Below are 13,520 nucleotides of genomic sequence, written 5' to 3'. Positions count from 1 at the left end.
TTAAACCATTATTTGTCAAGGGCTGTTGCGACTCCATTGACGAGTCTAAAGACAAAACGAAACCAATTACCCTCATCATCAATGGGATAAATTGGTTGGCTCTCAAGCAACCGAGGGTGCCACACAGAGCCTACACCTAACTCTAATCAAAATTTTCTACTTAATTGTTTTATTTAAAATATATAAATAAATAACAAAATGTAAAATGGTTATAGATATTCCCGTATATATAAGTAATGATTTTATTGTGCATTTAAGAGTGAAAAAACGTATGCAATATATTATTAGCCGGTCCCCTTAAAAATAATAATTCTAGTCCCATGCAACACAATGATGGTGTATGCATTTATTCATAGTTACATTGTCCAAGCAAGCAAACAGCCGAGTATGACCCTCATTAATATTTCCAATCATTGTATTCTATTCTATAATCTATACACAATTTTTATTTCATAAATTTACACTCACATTTTTACAAAATTATGCAAGTAAAACATTTTACCAAACTTAGTAGTAAAAATTGTCATAAAAACTGAAATGTTTTATTAAACAGAACATATGGAACAAGCAGATGATGTTCATCACCAGAGTAGATTACTAGTTTCACATAACAGCAACTCAACACAGACTGTATTAAATCCTAAAAAGTATCAATTGAAACAGAAACAGACAACACAAAAATAAGGGACATCGATATTAGGGAAATTTCCTTAGCTGAATATGCGTTTCAAGCTCGGGCATGCAGTCCGTAATCTTCCCATGCTCGTCGGGGTTACCTATTTTGATCCCGTATAAAAAAGGTACGGAAATATAAGCATTTCTATAATAAAGTAACGTGTTTAAAAAAAACAAACTTAACTACCTTTTGACAAAAGCGGACGTCTAGTGTCTCCAGCATGTTACATTGTGATACGGCGGATTCAACTGCTTCTTCACTAATATTGCACGACTGGTAGACACATGGAAATACAAATAAATATCAGAAAATGAATCACATGTAAGGCTTACCGGTTTGGCCCACCAGGTTAAGAGGTTTGCTGGTTTGGGCCATTCATTACTTTTTAAAGCGTTTTAGTTTATATTGTATATATAAATATCTGCTTGCGGTGTGCGCATATAATGTATATACGTGTGAACCCTCGGGTGGGCAAAAGTAAAATTGCACTAATTTTGATGTTATTTTACTAATCTCGTGAAAATAACGTTAAAAGTGATGGAAGGTTAATCAGGCATCATGTGGTGGCGTTGATAGCCGAAAGACAAGGGTACATGCACCAATCAGCCGGCGTCCCGATGATTGAGTGCTATGTGCCTTATGTCCAAGGCTTGATGCAAAACTACTATCGAGCCGGGAGTCTCACTGGAAGCAGCCTCTCTATCCCCATGTGGTAGAGGTAAGGCTGTCTACATCTTACCCTCCTCAGACCCTACCATAGCTTTGGTGGGATATACTGAGTACGATGATGATGATGGGTTTATATTAAAATTGTTAGAAATATAAAGACACTTATATAGTTCACAATTATTATCGATATACATAATTGCATATCCTAAAAAAACTTAATAATAAATGTTAAACGGCCGGTTAACCGTCAGCCAGATCCTAAAACTGTCAAACCGCCAAAACTGAACCATGAACTAAACTGTAAATATTTTAAACCCGCTAAGTGGTTTGGTCGGTTTCGAAGTCTTATGAGAACTAACATGATGCATACCTGCAGAAAGAGGCTAGTTAATCTTGGACAATCGAGCTTCAAGATTTCCAATGAGCTGCAGTTGCTGAGGTGGCAAGAATGTATATATTAGCTTCTTAAGTTATTTGAATTTTGAGCATTACAGCAATAAAATATAATACCAGATGAAGAAGAAAGTCACACCTTAGATTGAGAAAGCATAAATTAGAACAAGCCACGTCAACCTCTTTCAAATATGCAGATAGTGACATCTTTAAGGATGACAAGTTTGAAAACCGAGCAACCGACGAGATGATTACTTTCTTGATATTTGGACAACCGACACAATTGAGATTTTGCAAGTATCGTTCAGGCTGCTCAGAGGCCACAGAGGATATAAACACCCGATCAACACTGAAACTCCAGTTTAAGTCATGCATATTCACACACCCGTTCAAACTGACATGAGTTAAATGAGTACAGCGAGCAAGAAGCTCCTCTATGGAAGCCTGACACAAGCTCCCGTATGACAAGTCCAGTTCCCGAAGAGTCGGGAGAGCCCCGTCTTTGTAAAGTAGTTCAAGTGATGTGTCGGTGAGATACTTGCAAGCTTGCAATTTCAAAACCTTTAACTGCAAACAGGAGTCAAATACAGGCTGCAAGTTGGTTAAAAACGTGTAGGAAAGATCAAGTGATGTCAAATTTGGAAGCCGACTTAATGATAAGAGTCCTTCAGAACCGACAGATGGGCATGACATTAGAATAAGTGATTCAATGAGGGGGCATGAAGCAGTAGTTGCAGATAAGCAGTCGTCCTTCAATTGGCTATATTGTGTGGATCATAAAATATTAGAATCTTATTATTAGCTGGTGTCAGTAAAGGGGTACAGAAAAAGAAATATGAATTTAATGACCTGCAAAAAGAAGCATCTAGAGATGTTAACAGTGGGCAATTTATAAATGCTTCTGATATGACACCGCACCCTTTCAGTTCAAGTAACACCATGTATGGTGCTTCAATCTTGAGTGCATTTAGTTTGGGGCATATACCCAAATTAAGAGACCGAAGACCAACCTGCAAAAAAAGCCAAGAAATTTATCAGATGTGCAATCAGTGATCAAACCATTATAAAACGATCATGAAAACCCTTCTTTAGACTAGAAACTGTAACAAAATAATAAATGTCATAAAACCACTTAATGAGATGCATAACGTTGAAACTGTAATATTAAATCAAGATGTCATAACAGAATATATGATTGGTTCACTTACTGGACTCAAGATTGCTTTTTCAAGGTGATCACATCCATCCAAAGACACTTGCTCAAGATACGGGCAGGTTAGTTCAATAGAAGTAATAGCACGACAACCAGCAAGGGAAAGACTAGTTAATGATTTGCTGGAGAATTCAACAGCTGTCAGGCTCTGAACCAATGAGAAGCCAATCAGTATATAAAACTAATGTTTATAAAAAGTCAGTAGGTGCATCAAAAGCGAGTTAAAATGTTAAATACCTCACAGTTGTCAAGAATCAATGATTTGAGCATGGGGCATCCACTGCCATCACTAAAAACCTCACAAATCGAATTTGTCAAGGACTCACAGTCTGTAAGGTCAACTTCTTGTAAACCCTGACATTGCAGCTCCAATGAAGTTAAGCTTTCCTGTTTTTGCAAAACTAGTTTCTGCATACATATAACAAGAATTCAACATTGTAGATTACATCAGAAACTAAGAACCCAAAGGAACAAGTATAATAACTACACCATACTTGCAGTGACTTTGATACAATGTTGATTCGCTGGAGTGAAGGACAATTAGAGACTTTAATGGATGATAATACAGCACTTCTTAAACTCAAGTCCACAAATCTGCAACCACATTAGCAATAAAAATTAACATTACATTAATACTGACAGAATATGTTCTCTTATAAAGACTGATAGTAGTTTGGTTTAGAGTTTTATACTTGCGACAATGTACAAGTCTGATAGTCTGCAAGCGAGGAAGATCCAAGAAGACTGATGTCAATAAACTGCAATTATCAAGCTCCAAAATCTGTGAGGAAAAAAAAGTAAAAGAAACAATTAAGTTGCAGAAGTTAACTGCCAGTGTTGAATCAAGTCATCTACAGAGAAGATTCTCACCTCTAACATATAGCTATGTGATATGGCAGCCATAGAAGCTGAAGTTATGCCTTCACAGCTATGAAGCTTGAGAACCGTAAGCATTGTCAACCTTACAGACTTCAAGCAAACATAAAAGGGTATATATTATCAGCAAAATGATTCAATTTGGATGATAAAACAAACATTAACAGACAAAAACTACCTCAAGAGTAATGTTTGGACAGTATGATGCATTCAGAACATGAAGATTGGGACAACTTGAGGAGATTTCACGTAATGTTTCATCACTAACACAAGAACAGTTTGACATGTCCAAGGATTCCAAGAGAGGACATGATGTCACCGCTGACCTAATTGCAGCATCTAGAAGCTTATGACAAGATGCTATATCCAGATCATGCAAAAGAGGACAGTTAAGTACAGCATGTGCCATGCTGCTTCGTTTCAAGGACAAAGTCTGAAGTTGAGGACACCTGTCGAAAAGATTAACAATTATACAAAATTATTTCATGCAGCCATATACAACTCTGCTAGGTATAAATTATGATTTATATTTATCACCTGACAGAAATACGGACCACACGGCATTTCACAATTTGAATGTGCTGCAAACTATCATGGTGTATTGGTATCTCCTGGATGCCATTACCAAGAATAGCATCACTCACAACCAAACTCTTTAATGAAGTGCAATCAGTTAAAGCTTGAAAAAATGTCTCCCCTAACTGTCCTTTGCCCAAGGTTAAGAACTCAAGATTCCTGAAATATGTTGATTAAATAACCAGTTAAACAACATTTGATAAAAGAGATGTGTTGACTGTTGAATGATGAACAGTGATCACCTTAAGGAAGAAATTGCTTGCATCACAAGTGTGTGAATAGCTGGCGACCCATTAATGTTTAATTGAGTGGCATTTGGATACCGGTGACACATATCTTCAACTGCAAAGACGAAATGTAAGCAGAATTCGGTAACTGACTAGGACCTAAATTATAGCACAACATTTAACTGTTTGGTATTATAACTACAATCGGTGTTGTCAGGATTTAACATTATGTGTCTCATTTATTGATGAGAAATATGGTAACAACTAGCCAATAAAACAAAATCTTGTCTAAACTGTCCTTGTATCAGGAGATCACTTCTTTCAAACTGAAAAGGCAAATACTTTACCCTGAATTCTTAGTTAAAAAAGGACCAACTTGACAACAATAACGCGCCAGAATCATATATACGCTCTAAGCACACAAAAACCTATCAAAATGTAATATCAAATTGATTGGGCTAAGATAGAAGGGTTTTCATTACTCAAAAATATGTGCCTTCTTTACTGTGGATGATTCTCCTTACAAAGTCAAAACATGTCCATATGAATCCAAGTAGCAGTTAATTTTTATTTAGACGAGGTTCGGCGTGATTGTTAGTTTGTTACTCTTATCACAACTCGCAAAGGTTGTGCTATAACTTAAATAATAAGTGGTCGGGAAGTTCTGATGTATTTTTCATAGGGAATCATAGCAAAGTCAAATGAAGATTTAAACAGTACTACTACTGAAAATCTAAACCACCTATAAAAATGCAACACGTTTATAAAGACTAAAGATGTGTTGTGTGTCATATGACACACGTGTATATATCATTTAAAAGTATTTGGTCAAAATTGACAAGCACACGAATGTCTTCGTTTGCTTAGCAATGTGTCTCATGGTGCAAGAAAAGTTTGGTGATGGGACATGTGCCCATTTTTTAACAATAATTTGGAGCTTAGCAATGTGTCTCGTGGTGCAAGAAAAGTTTGGTGATGGGACGTGTGACCGTTTTTTAACAATAATTTGAAGGTTGCAAACTTAGCTACTCGCATCTTAATGTTGAAACATTTAGCTCCTATTTAATGGTATGTAACACTAATGAAGATATTTGTATACCACTTCTTATGCCCTAATCTGGCATGTATGATACTAAGAATACTAATAGAATACCTTCACTAGTGATAACATATATAAATTAAGGAACAAAATGTTTCAACATTAAGTCACTCATAAAAAATAGGTCAGCCTTCCCAACCACCTATCATTTAAATTATAACACAACCTTTGTCAGTTGTGATACTGATAGACTAGTATCAAACTATCAATCACGTTTATCCTCACATAAGCAAAAAATTACTACTACTTAGAACCATATAAACATGCTTGAAAAGAAAACTATCTACACTAACGACACTTATCTTTTAAGTAATGAAGTCATGACAACACTTCTAGCTTAGCCCAAAAGAGGGGACTATGCCCTTAATTTGATACCGTAAGCTAAGCATTTTCTTAATCAAAGTGGACATGTGTTCTGTTAGAGACAATTTCATCTAGTAGCCTCTGGTTTAGGTTATTTCAATCTAAATTTACAAATCTAAGAATTTCAAGCATACATCAATACATAGATAACCGAAATAGAATGAAGCTTCCTTACATTGTTGTGGAGATATGTTCTTATTCTCAAAATCTAAAAACCTCCAAAAATCTTCATGTGCACTAGCTGCGCGCCACTGCCTGCAGACCTTAGCTGCTCTACAAAGATTATTTTGGTCCATGAAAGAAAAAACCTAACAAGCCAGAACAATAATCATCAGCTCAAAGTACCAACAGGAATAAAACAAAGAATAAAGAAGATGAATTATATACCGTATGCAACAAGTCATCTGTAAGATCCATTCGAATCTCTTGATCATCATTTTCTTGAAATACATTTTCATCTTCCTCCATCGGACTCCGACCATCATCAGCGTTATTGTGCAATTTCTCATCTTCTTTCTCAGTTAGACTAAAAGGCATACTTTCTTGAAGAAACGCAGCTTGAAGAAAGCTATCACTGTCCCTGTAAATGAATTGCACACAGTTTATCATGTAGAAACAAAAACAAATTTAAGTATACGTGTCGTTAAACGTGTGACAAGAAATACGCAAGATCAGCCATTTCTGAAAAATTAACATTTGACAGTTCATTACAAATAACATAACAAATTTAAGAAAGAGGCGTGAGGCTCACGGTGCGTTAGAGTGAACTTTGGGACGTTTACTACAAGAATCCCGATCCACACCGCCTCGTTCAAGAAGCGGCACAGCTGACGAGCACGAAGGCTCCACTCCCAGACTCAAATTCAAATCAACCTCGGCCGCCGCACTTCTCGAACCGGCCTCCCCTAGGCGCAACAGAAATTCAACACCATCCTCTTCACTCATCTCATAATTCCCTATATCTTCCAGCATACCTTCATCAGAATCCGAATTCCCCAAAATACCCTCACTGTCCACCATGTTATTAGAGTCGTCTTCTTCGCCGAAACATAAACAGCACCAAATCCTCATACACAACCAAAAAGCCCCAAATTTGGACACTTCATTTATAAAACATCAAAACCCTAGATTAAGATCTCGCATACAATTTCCACAAATTCCAAATTTCTAATATAACAAATTCAAACACAACAGCAAGAGATCAATTCGCATTGCACAGACTAATAACAAAATTGAGTCGTAGGATCCAACGTAACAAATTGCAACAGAAATGGATGAATAGAAGGTGGGTTTCGGGTATGGATCAGATCGAATCGGATCGGATCTTCATCGGGTGGCTGATCTTCGTCGTCGAAGGTTAACCAGCGGGTTGAATCGCTCGGATGGATATTATTATTGTTATTTGGGGGTTGTTGCTATGAAACACTGAGGGAATCCAAATGAGAATACTCCCGAATATTATTATTATTATTATTATTATTATTATTATTACAGTTATTAAAATCGATGTATTACTTTCCAAAATATCTGTACTTAGTTCAACGATATAGTTACGTACGTTACGTTTTTTTTCTTATTTACTAACTTTTATTTACTTTTATTATTTCTAACATAACAGTCAATATTACATTTATTCCTACTTCCTCCTGATTTGCTGCAAATTTAGTAAGTTTTATTATTTTCCAAATATGATGAATTAAAAGAAGAAATAAAGTTGTTATTTTTACATAAATATGAGAGTTTTTATTTGTATTTTAACTTTCCCCGTTTATGTTTGTATGTTAAGTTTTTATTAGAAAAACGAACGGTTCATGAACACATAACCGAACATAATATCTTGTATGTGCTCCTTCATTAAGAAAATGAGTTTGTTCTTGAACGCTTTATATACTGCAATGAACACAAACATTGTTTTATTTGATTTGCCTAACCGAGAATGATCAGTGCAGTTTGGTCTGGCTATCAAGTTTGTATTTGTATCTTTTTAAACATTCGTATTTATATATGTTAATTTACATATAAGGTACTTACATAATGCTCATGTATTTGTTATTTTATAGTTAATAATTTTCCTTTAATTTAAATGATAATGTTATAAAAGTCATTAATAAATATAAAAAAACTTTAATCAACAAACATTAACGAACATAAAAACATAAATGGAAGTAAACGAACACATTATCGAACGTTCACATACACAATCAAACGAGCATGAGCTCTATAGCATTCGCTAATTTTTAAACATGAAACCCGAACTGTTTTAAAATTCTTATATAATTCGATGAAAGCATTAATTTTCATGTTACTTATATTTCATGTTTATAATTTATCTTTTTTATGATTTATATTTTCAACCATTTCATCAATATTGGTCAAAATATTTAATTTCCTCATTGCTCTTGCTTGACCGTTTAATCCGGTTAGGCATTATTATTAACGCATTTTTAATTATAAATACACTAGTTTATATACTCGTGTAATACACGGGTTTAAAAAATTATTTTTTAAAAATATTACATGTGTTCTTTCAATTATTGATAATTTACTTTGGTTGAATTTAATCTAATTTTTTGTATGAAAATTTTGTATTCATGGGTTGTTTCGATTATTGGTAATTTATTTTGGTTTATTTTTCGGTTTGTTATAATCCGGTTTAATCCGGTTAGGCATTATTATTAATGCATTCTTAATTATAAATACATGCGCTAACCTCTACCAATTCTTTCTCACAACTCATTTCACTTTCAAAATTTATCTAGCTATGTCACAACCTACCTTAGGGCCTAGAAGTGTGATCAACAATTGGTACATGTTTTGTAAATATATTAGAGTTACGCGTTTATTTTATCGGAAGACTTTGTTTATAATAAAATATTAATTTATTTTGAAAACTTTTCGGATAATAAATACCTGAATGTTTGATTTACAATTCTTTTTTGATTTGTAGACAATATTAAAAACTGAGCCATCTTCATATAACGAGCATCTAACTCCAAGAGTGACTCTAACTCCTTGCTACCTAAATCTGTTTTCCTGAAATGTGGGAGAGAAATACGTCAGCGATGAGCTGCTGAAAGGTTTGCCTGACTCTTAAAATATTTTATAATAATCGTTAAATGCAAATATAGTTTTATGTTACAAACTCAGCAGGAATGTCTGTCATTCCCGTGATTTGTGCCACTGTCCTACACAAGATACTATCATACAAAATAATTTGACAATATCTAAATTTCTTTATTAAAATTTCAATCAAGTATACATCGTCTCAACTTGTACAAATAAAAAAAAACAAATAATGATAACAACAATCAAACCAGTTGTCTTTTTATTTATAACCTAAAGCCCATTCTATGTGATCTTAAACATTCACTTCAAAACACACGATAACATGCAATATGCATACAAAATAGTATATATTTATCAACAAAAGGTTGAGTAAGTAATCATCAGTTTTCGACACTAAATATAATATAAGATAAAAACTGTAAACCAATACTATGAGTATCAACAATTACACAAATGCAAGTAATTGGTATCAGTTGACCATGCCTCACGAACACGGGTTATGGCTAGTATGATGATATCAATGAGTTATGCTAGAATCAATGATGGACCTCTCTGCATGCTAGAATTAAACAAATAAGCAAGTAAACAAGTCAAAAGTAATAATTTAATCGATCAACACACAATATTCATAGTTTGTGTAAGGCCCCGAGCCCGGTGCCCTACATTGGATGTTGGATTTACTCATAAACACAATTCTAAATATCATAGTGAATAAAAATTTTCGCGGAATATAAAAATATCAACCATTCGTTACATAAGTCTCAAATTAAAAAAAAACATTAAAACATGTGCTAAGTTCAAAATCACAAAATATCATAACTCCAAATCTTCATATACTAGCTTCTTTATTCTTCTGCCATGTATCCCTCTCAAACCAGCTGTCTCATCCTATTTGCATGTGTGCATATTAAAATTCAGTTGCGATGAGTGAGTTTTAGTTAATCAGGTGAAATACATTACACACACACACACTTACCTATAGGTATCCGAAGATACATATTATATACTTAACTTGTTTACCTTCCTTTTCTATATACATACATAATTTCACACTTTATATTTTCATTCTTTCAAGCTTTCATACTTTCTTTATTTAGTACAAGTATAACTCCAAACCTTCTCATATATTATTAAGGCCTGCAACCCTTTTACCTTCGCATATATTATCAGGGTCTGCAACCCTTTAACATTCGTAGATATTATTAGGTTCTGCAATGCTTTAACATTCGTAGATACTATTAGGGTATGCAACCATTGGCGAAGCTTCATTGAGGCCCGGGGTGGCCTCGACCCCCTGTTTTTGTGCGTAATAGTGTAAATTTACCCGTTTTCTGCCGAAAATTTTTATACGTAGTGTAAACGTAGTGTAAGTTTAGCCTTTTTCGGCCGAAAATTTGAGCCCGACCCCCCTCGTTTGTGAAATGAAATTTTATACACATTTTGAGCTCCCCCCGGTGCATCAGTCCAAGCTTCGCCACTGTATGCAACTGATGTATAAGAAAGTATTCATCTTTTCATCACTAATAATTTCGACAACTATATTAGAATAAATAACCATTGATGTTTATAATTTCTATCTATTGGTAGATATAGTCATAGGAAATAAAACAAGCTAAAATACAAAGAAAAACGGAGATAAACTTTGAAAACTAACTCAACACACCCCATGGTGAATCAAGACATGGCCATGCTTAGAGCATACGAAGTGAAGACAAAAAAAATTAGGAAGCCAAGACATGGTCATGCTAACCAAGACAGACCCCATGTTATCAATAGTAAGAATAAAAACAAATTAGAAGATTCTGAAGCAAAACACGACCATGTGTTCCCAAAACAAGGCCATGCCTTGAAGTACAAGAGAAAAGGACAAAACATGAGAAGTTTGGACTATTGTGGAACTCAACACGGTTGTGCCTTGCTTAACACGATCGTGTTAACCCTGAACTGTACGATCTGACATGGACAATTAATGTAGCGGGACAAAAAATGGCGACACGGTTGTGCTAGGCTTAACACATCCGAACCTAGAGGACCTGGACAACATATAAATTGAATGCTCTTCTTTTTCATTAAATGGACTTAAACACCCATTGAATGAGCATTCAATACTCTTCAGTCACCTCCTTTCACCACCATTAATAAATGAATTAATCTCATCCATCCAACCCTTGAATATCAAGGAGATTAAGCTTCTGGGAGAAGTAATTAGCATCAAAGATTAGATATCCAAATTGTTAGATTGCTTCAGTTTGATCATGTTTGTATCTATTACTTTGATAATTATCATCACGTCTATTAGTGGGCAAACTTCCATTATCATCTTGATTTATAATGGATCTTAATTGAAGCTTAATAACGACAGTAAAACATGTGATTGGTTTTTAATAACTAATAGTTGTGTTGCAATTATCACTTGATGAGGAATGTTAAAATACTCTTAAAAGATACCCCAAGTGCTAAGCTCGACGATAAGTCGAGAAATTTATAGTCTTGCGAAGCCTTGGAGAACCTTAAAATAGACACCAAGACCCCAAACTTGATGATAAGCCGAGAAATCACCATTCTTGTGAGGACTTGATTGGTAAATTAAGAATCCTTAAAATCAATCCCCAAATACCGAGCTTGACGATAAGCTGGGGAACTGCCACTCTTTTGAGGGTTTAAGGAATAACTTAAGAATCTTTTAAAGACCCACCAAGATTCTTAGCTTGATGATAAGCTGAGAAATCGCCATTCTTGTAAGGGTTTGGTTGGGAAAAAAACGTGAATCTTAATATTGACATGGACCAAAAGGAATTATTAATAGTGATTGACCATTTTAGAATGAGAATTATCAACAATGTTGTGAAAACGGATTGTTGGTGTTCATCTACTAAGATCGGTTAATTACTCGTTAAGTGAGTGTGCAACATAACCAATTTTAAGCAACTCTTGAGTGGTTATTACATGAGTTCTATAATTGTTCAAGAATTGTGCGAGTTAATACTTGGTAATTCAAGGTTAATCCTTTAAAACTCAACTAATCTTAATTGGTATTTTAGATATAATACAAGAATTATTTTACTTTAAGTATCAAGGACAATTTACTAGTAATTTAAGGGATTGTCTCATCTTTAAAGTGAGTTACTTATCTTTAACAATAACCACTTGCTTACAAAAAATGATGAGTAAAAGGGGTTAAGAGTTCTCTCTTTCTTTAATTATCATGGAATAACATGACTAACGATGTTATTCTCACATTTAATCACCATAGCAAGCTCAAATCACATGTTTACTAATCAGCTATTAAACCAAGTTAAGAGGAGTTTTAACCAATATGACACACTTTTATCTTTTATCTTCTTTCTATCTTAAAATATAAAAACCCAAAAATATTGTCTTTTAATCTATTTTTCTTAATACTTATTTACTAAAACCAAAACCAAAATGATTTTCACTTCTGATCAAATAAATACAACGATTTAGTAGTAAAAATCCTATAAGTGTGTTCGTGGATCGATACTTGGTTCTTACCTATACTTTACTACATATACGATAGACACACTTGTTGTCACACCCTAACCTACCGCGGAAATGACGGGGTGTGAGCTGATTTCTCACAGCTCTCAATGCAATATTGGACGTTTTAATATCTATTAAGTTTATTCAGTTAAAACCAATTATTCAGTACAAATATTCAAAATCAAATAATCCACCAAACAAACATATATCAAAATATAAAAGTCTTGTTTATTTCTCTATCTTGAATCCAAAGTTCTATTCCAAATCTTGACTTAACATCACATCACCCGATGACCTGCATATGTTTTAGATATAAAATAGAATTTGTCAACACAAGGTTGAGTGAGTAGCACACCAATTTTGGTGTATATATATAAAATAGATAACTAAATACGCAACAAAGTCAAATGAGCTAAGTAATTTAACCAATGAGTAAATAAATGAGCTATCGATAAGCACGATGCCAGATAATCTGGACGATGGCTATTACGACTGTCGTATGATCATATTATTCTGAGATTATGCTGGACCTCTCTGAATGCGGTTCACATAAAGCATGTATGCACGTAACAAGTAACGTACAAATTGTTAAACACAAGTGACAATAGTTGCATTTTGTGTATTAAATAATAGGGAAATAATTATAAACGCATACGCCCCCAAAAGTTTGAAAGCGGTAAAATAGGGGAATGTGGTATTCACCTTAACAGACGAGCAAAAGTGAAAAGATAACAATAAGAATAACGACCACGGTTCACGCGTTGACGATATAGCCTAAAACGGAAGATTGAATGCGGAGATACTAAGTAAATGAAATAGATCGAACTTGAGAGTTCGATGATTAAATATAATTTTATTAAA

The 13,520-nt window shown here is 34.2% G+C and overlaps 1 protein-coding gene across 1 annotated transcript; it reads right to left on the bottom strand.

Moving 5' to 3' along the window:
• Positions 1 to 637: 637 nt before the first annotated feature.
• On the bottom strand, positions 638 to 7,436 carry LOC143631287 (F-box/LRR-repeat protein 15-like). The gene is made up of 16 exons (XM_077100096.1): positions 6,844 to 7,436; positions 6,480 to 6,672; positions 6,268 to 6,400; positions 4,646 to 4,745; positions 4,365 to 4,562; positions 4,006 to 4,276; positions 3,822 to 3,920; positions 3,644 to 3,732; positions 3,446 to 3,545; positions 3,189 to 3,359; positions 2,947 to 3,099; positions 2,588 to 2,748; positions 1,878 to 2,498; positions 1,716 to 1,779; positions 863 to 949; positions 638 to 776 (listed from the first exon to the last, which is right to left on the bottom strand). Exons 1-16 carry the CDS (start codon positions 7,161 to 7,163, stop codon positions 711 to 713), a joined length of 2,826 nt encoding a protein of 941 aa, XP_076956211.1. The 5' UTR covers positions 7,164 to 7,436; the 3' UTR covers positions 638 to 710.
• Between the last annotated feature and the right edge of the window lie 6,084 nt (positions 7,437 to 13,520).

The sequence above is a fragment of the Bidens hawaiensis genome, unplaced genomic scaffold (assembly GCF_021521415.1).
Source record: "Bidens hawaiensis isolate Kalapana, Puna unplaced genomic scaffold, B.hawaiensis_p1.1 tig00006055_1, whole genome shotgun sequence".
Lineage (NCBI taxonomy): Eukaryota > Viridiplantae > Streptophyta > Magnoliopsida > Asterales > Asteraceae > Bidens > Bidens hawaiensis.
Note: the sequence above shows the minus strand (reverse complement) of the source record. Positions and strands in the feature narration are given on the sequence as shown.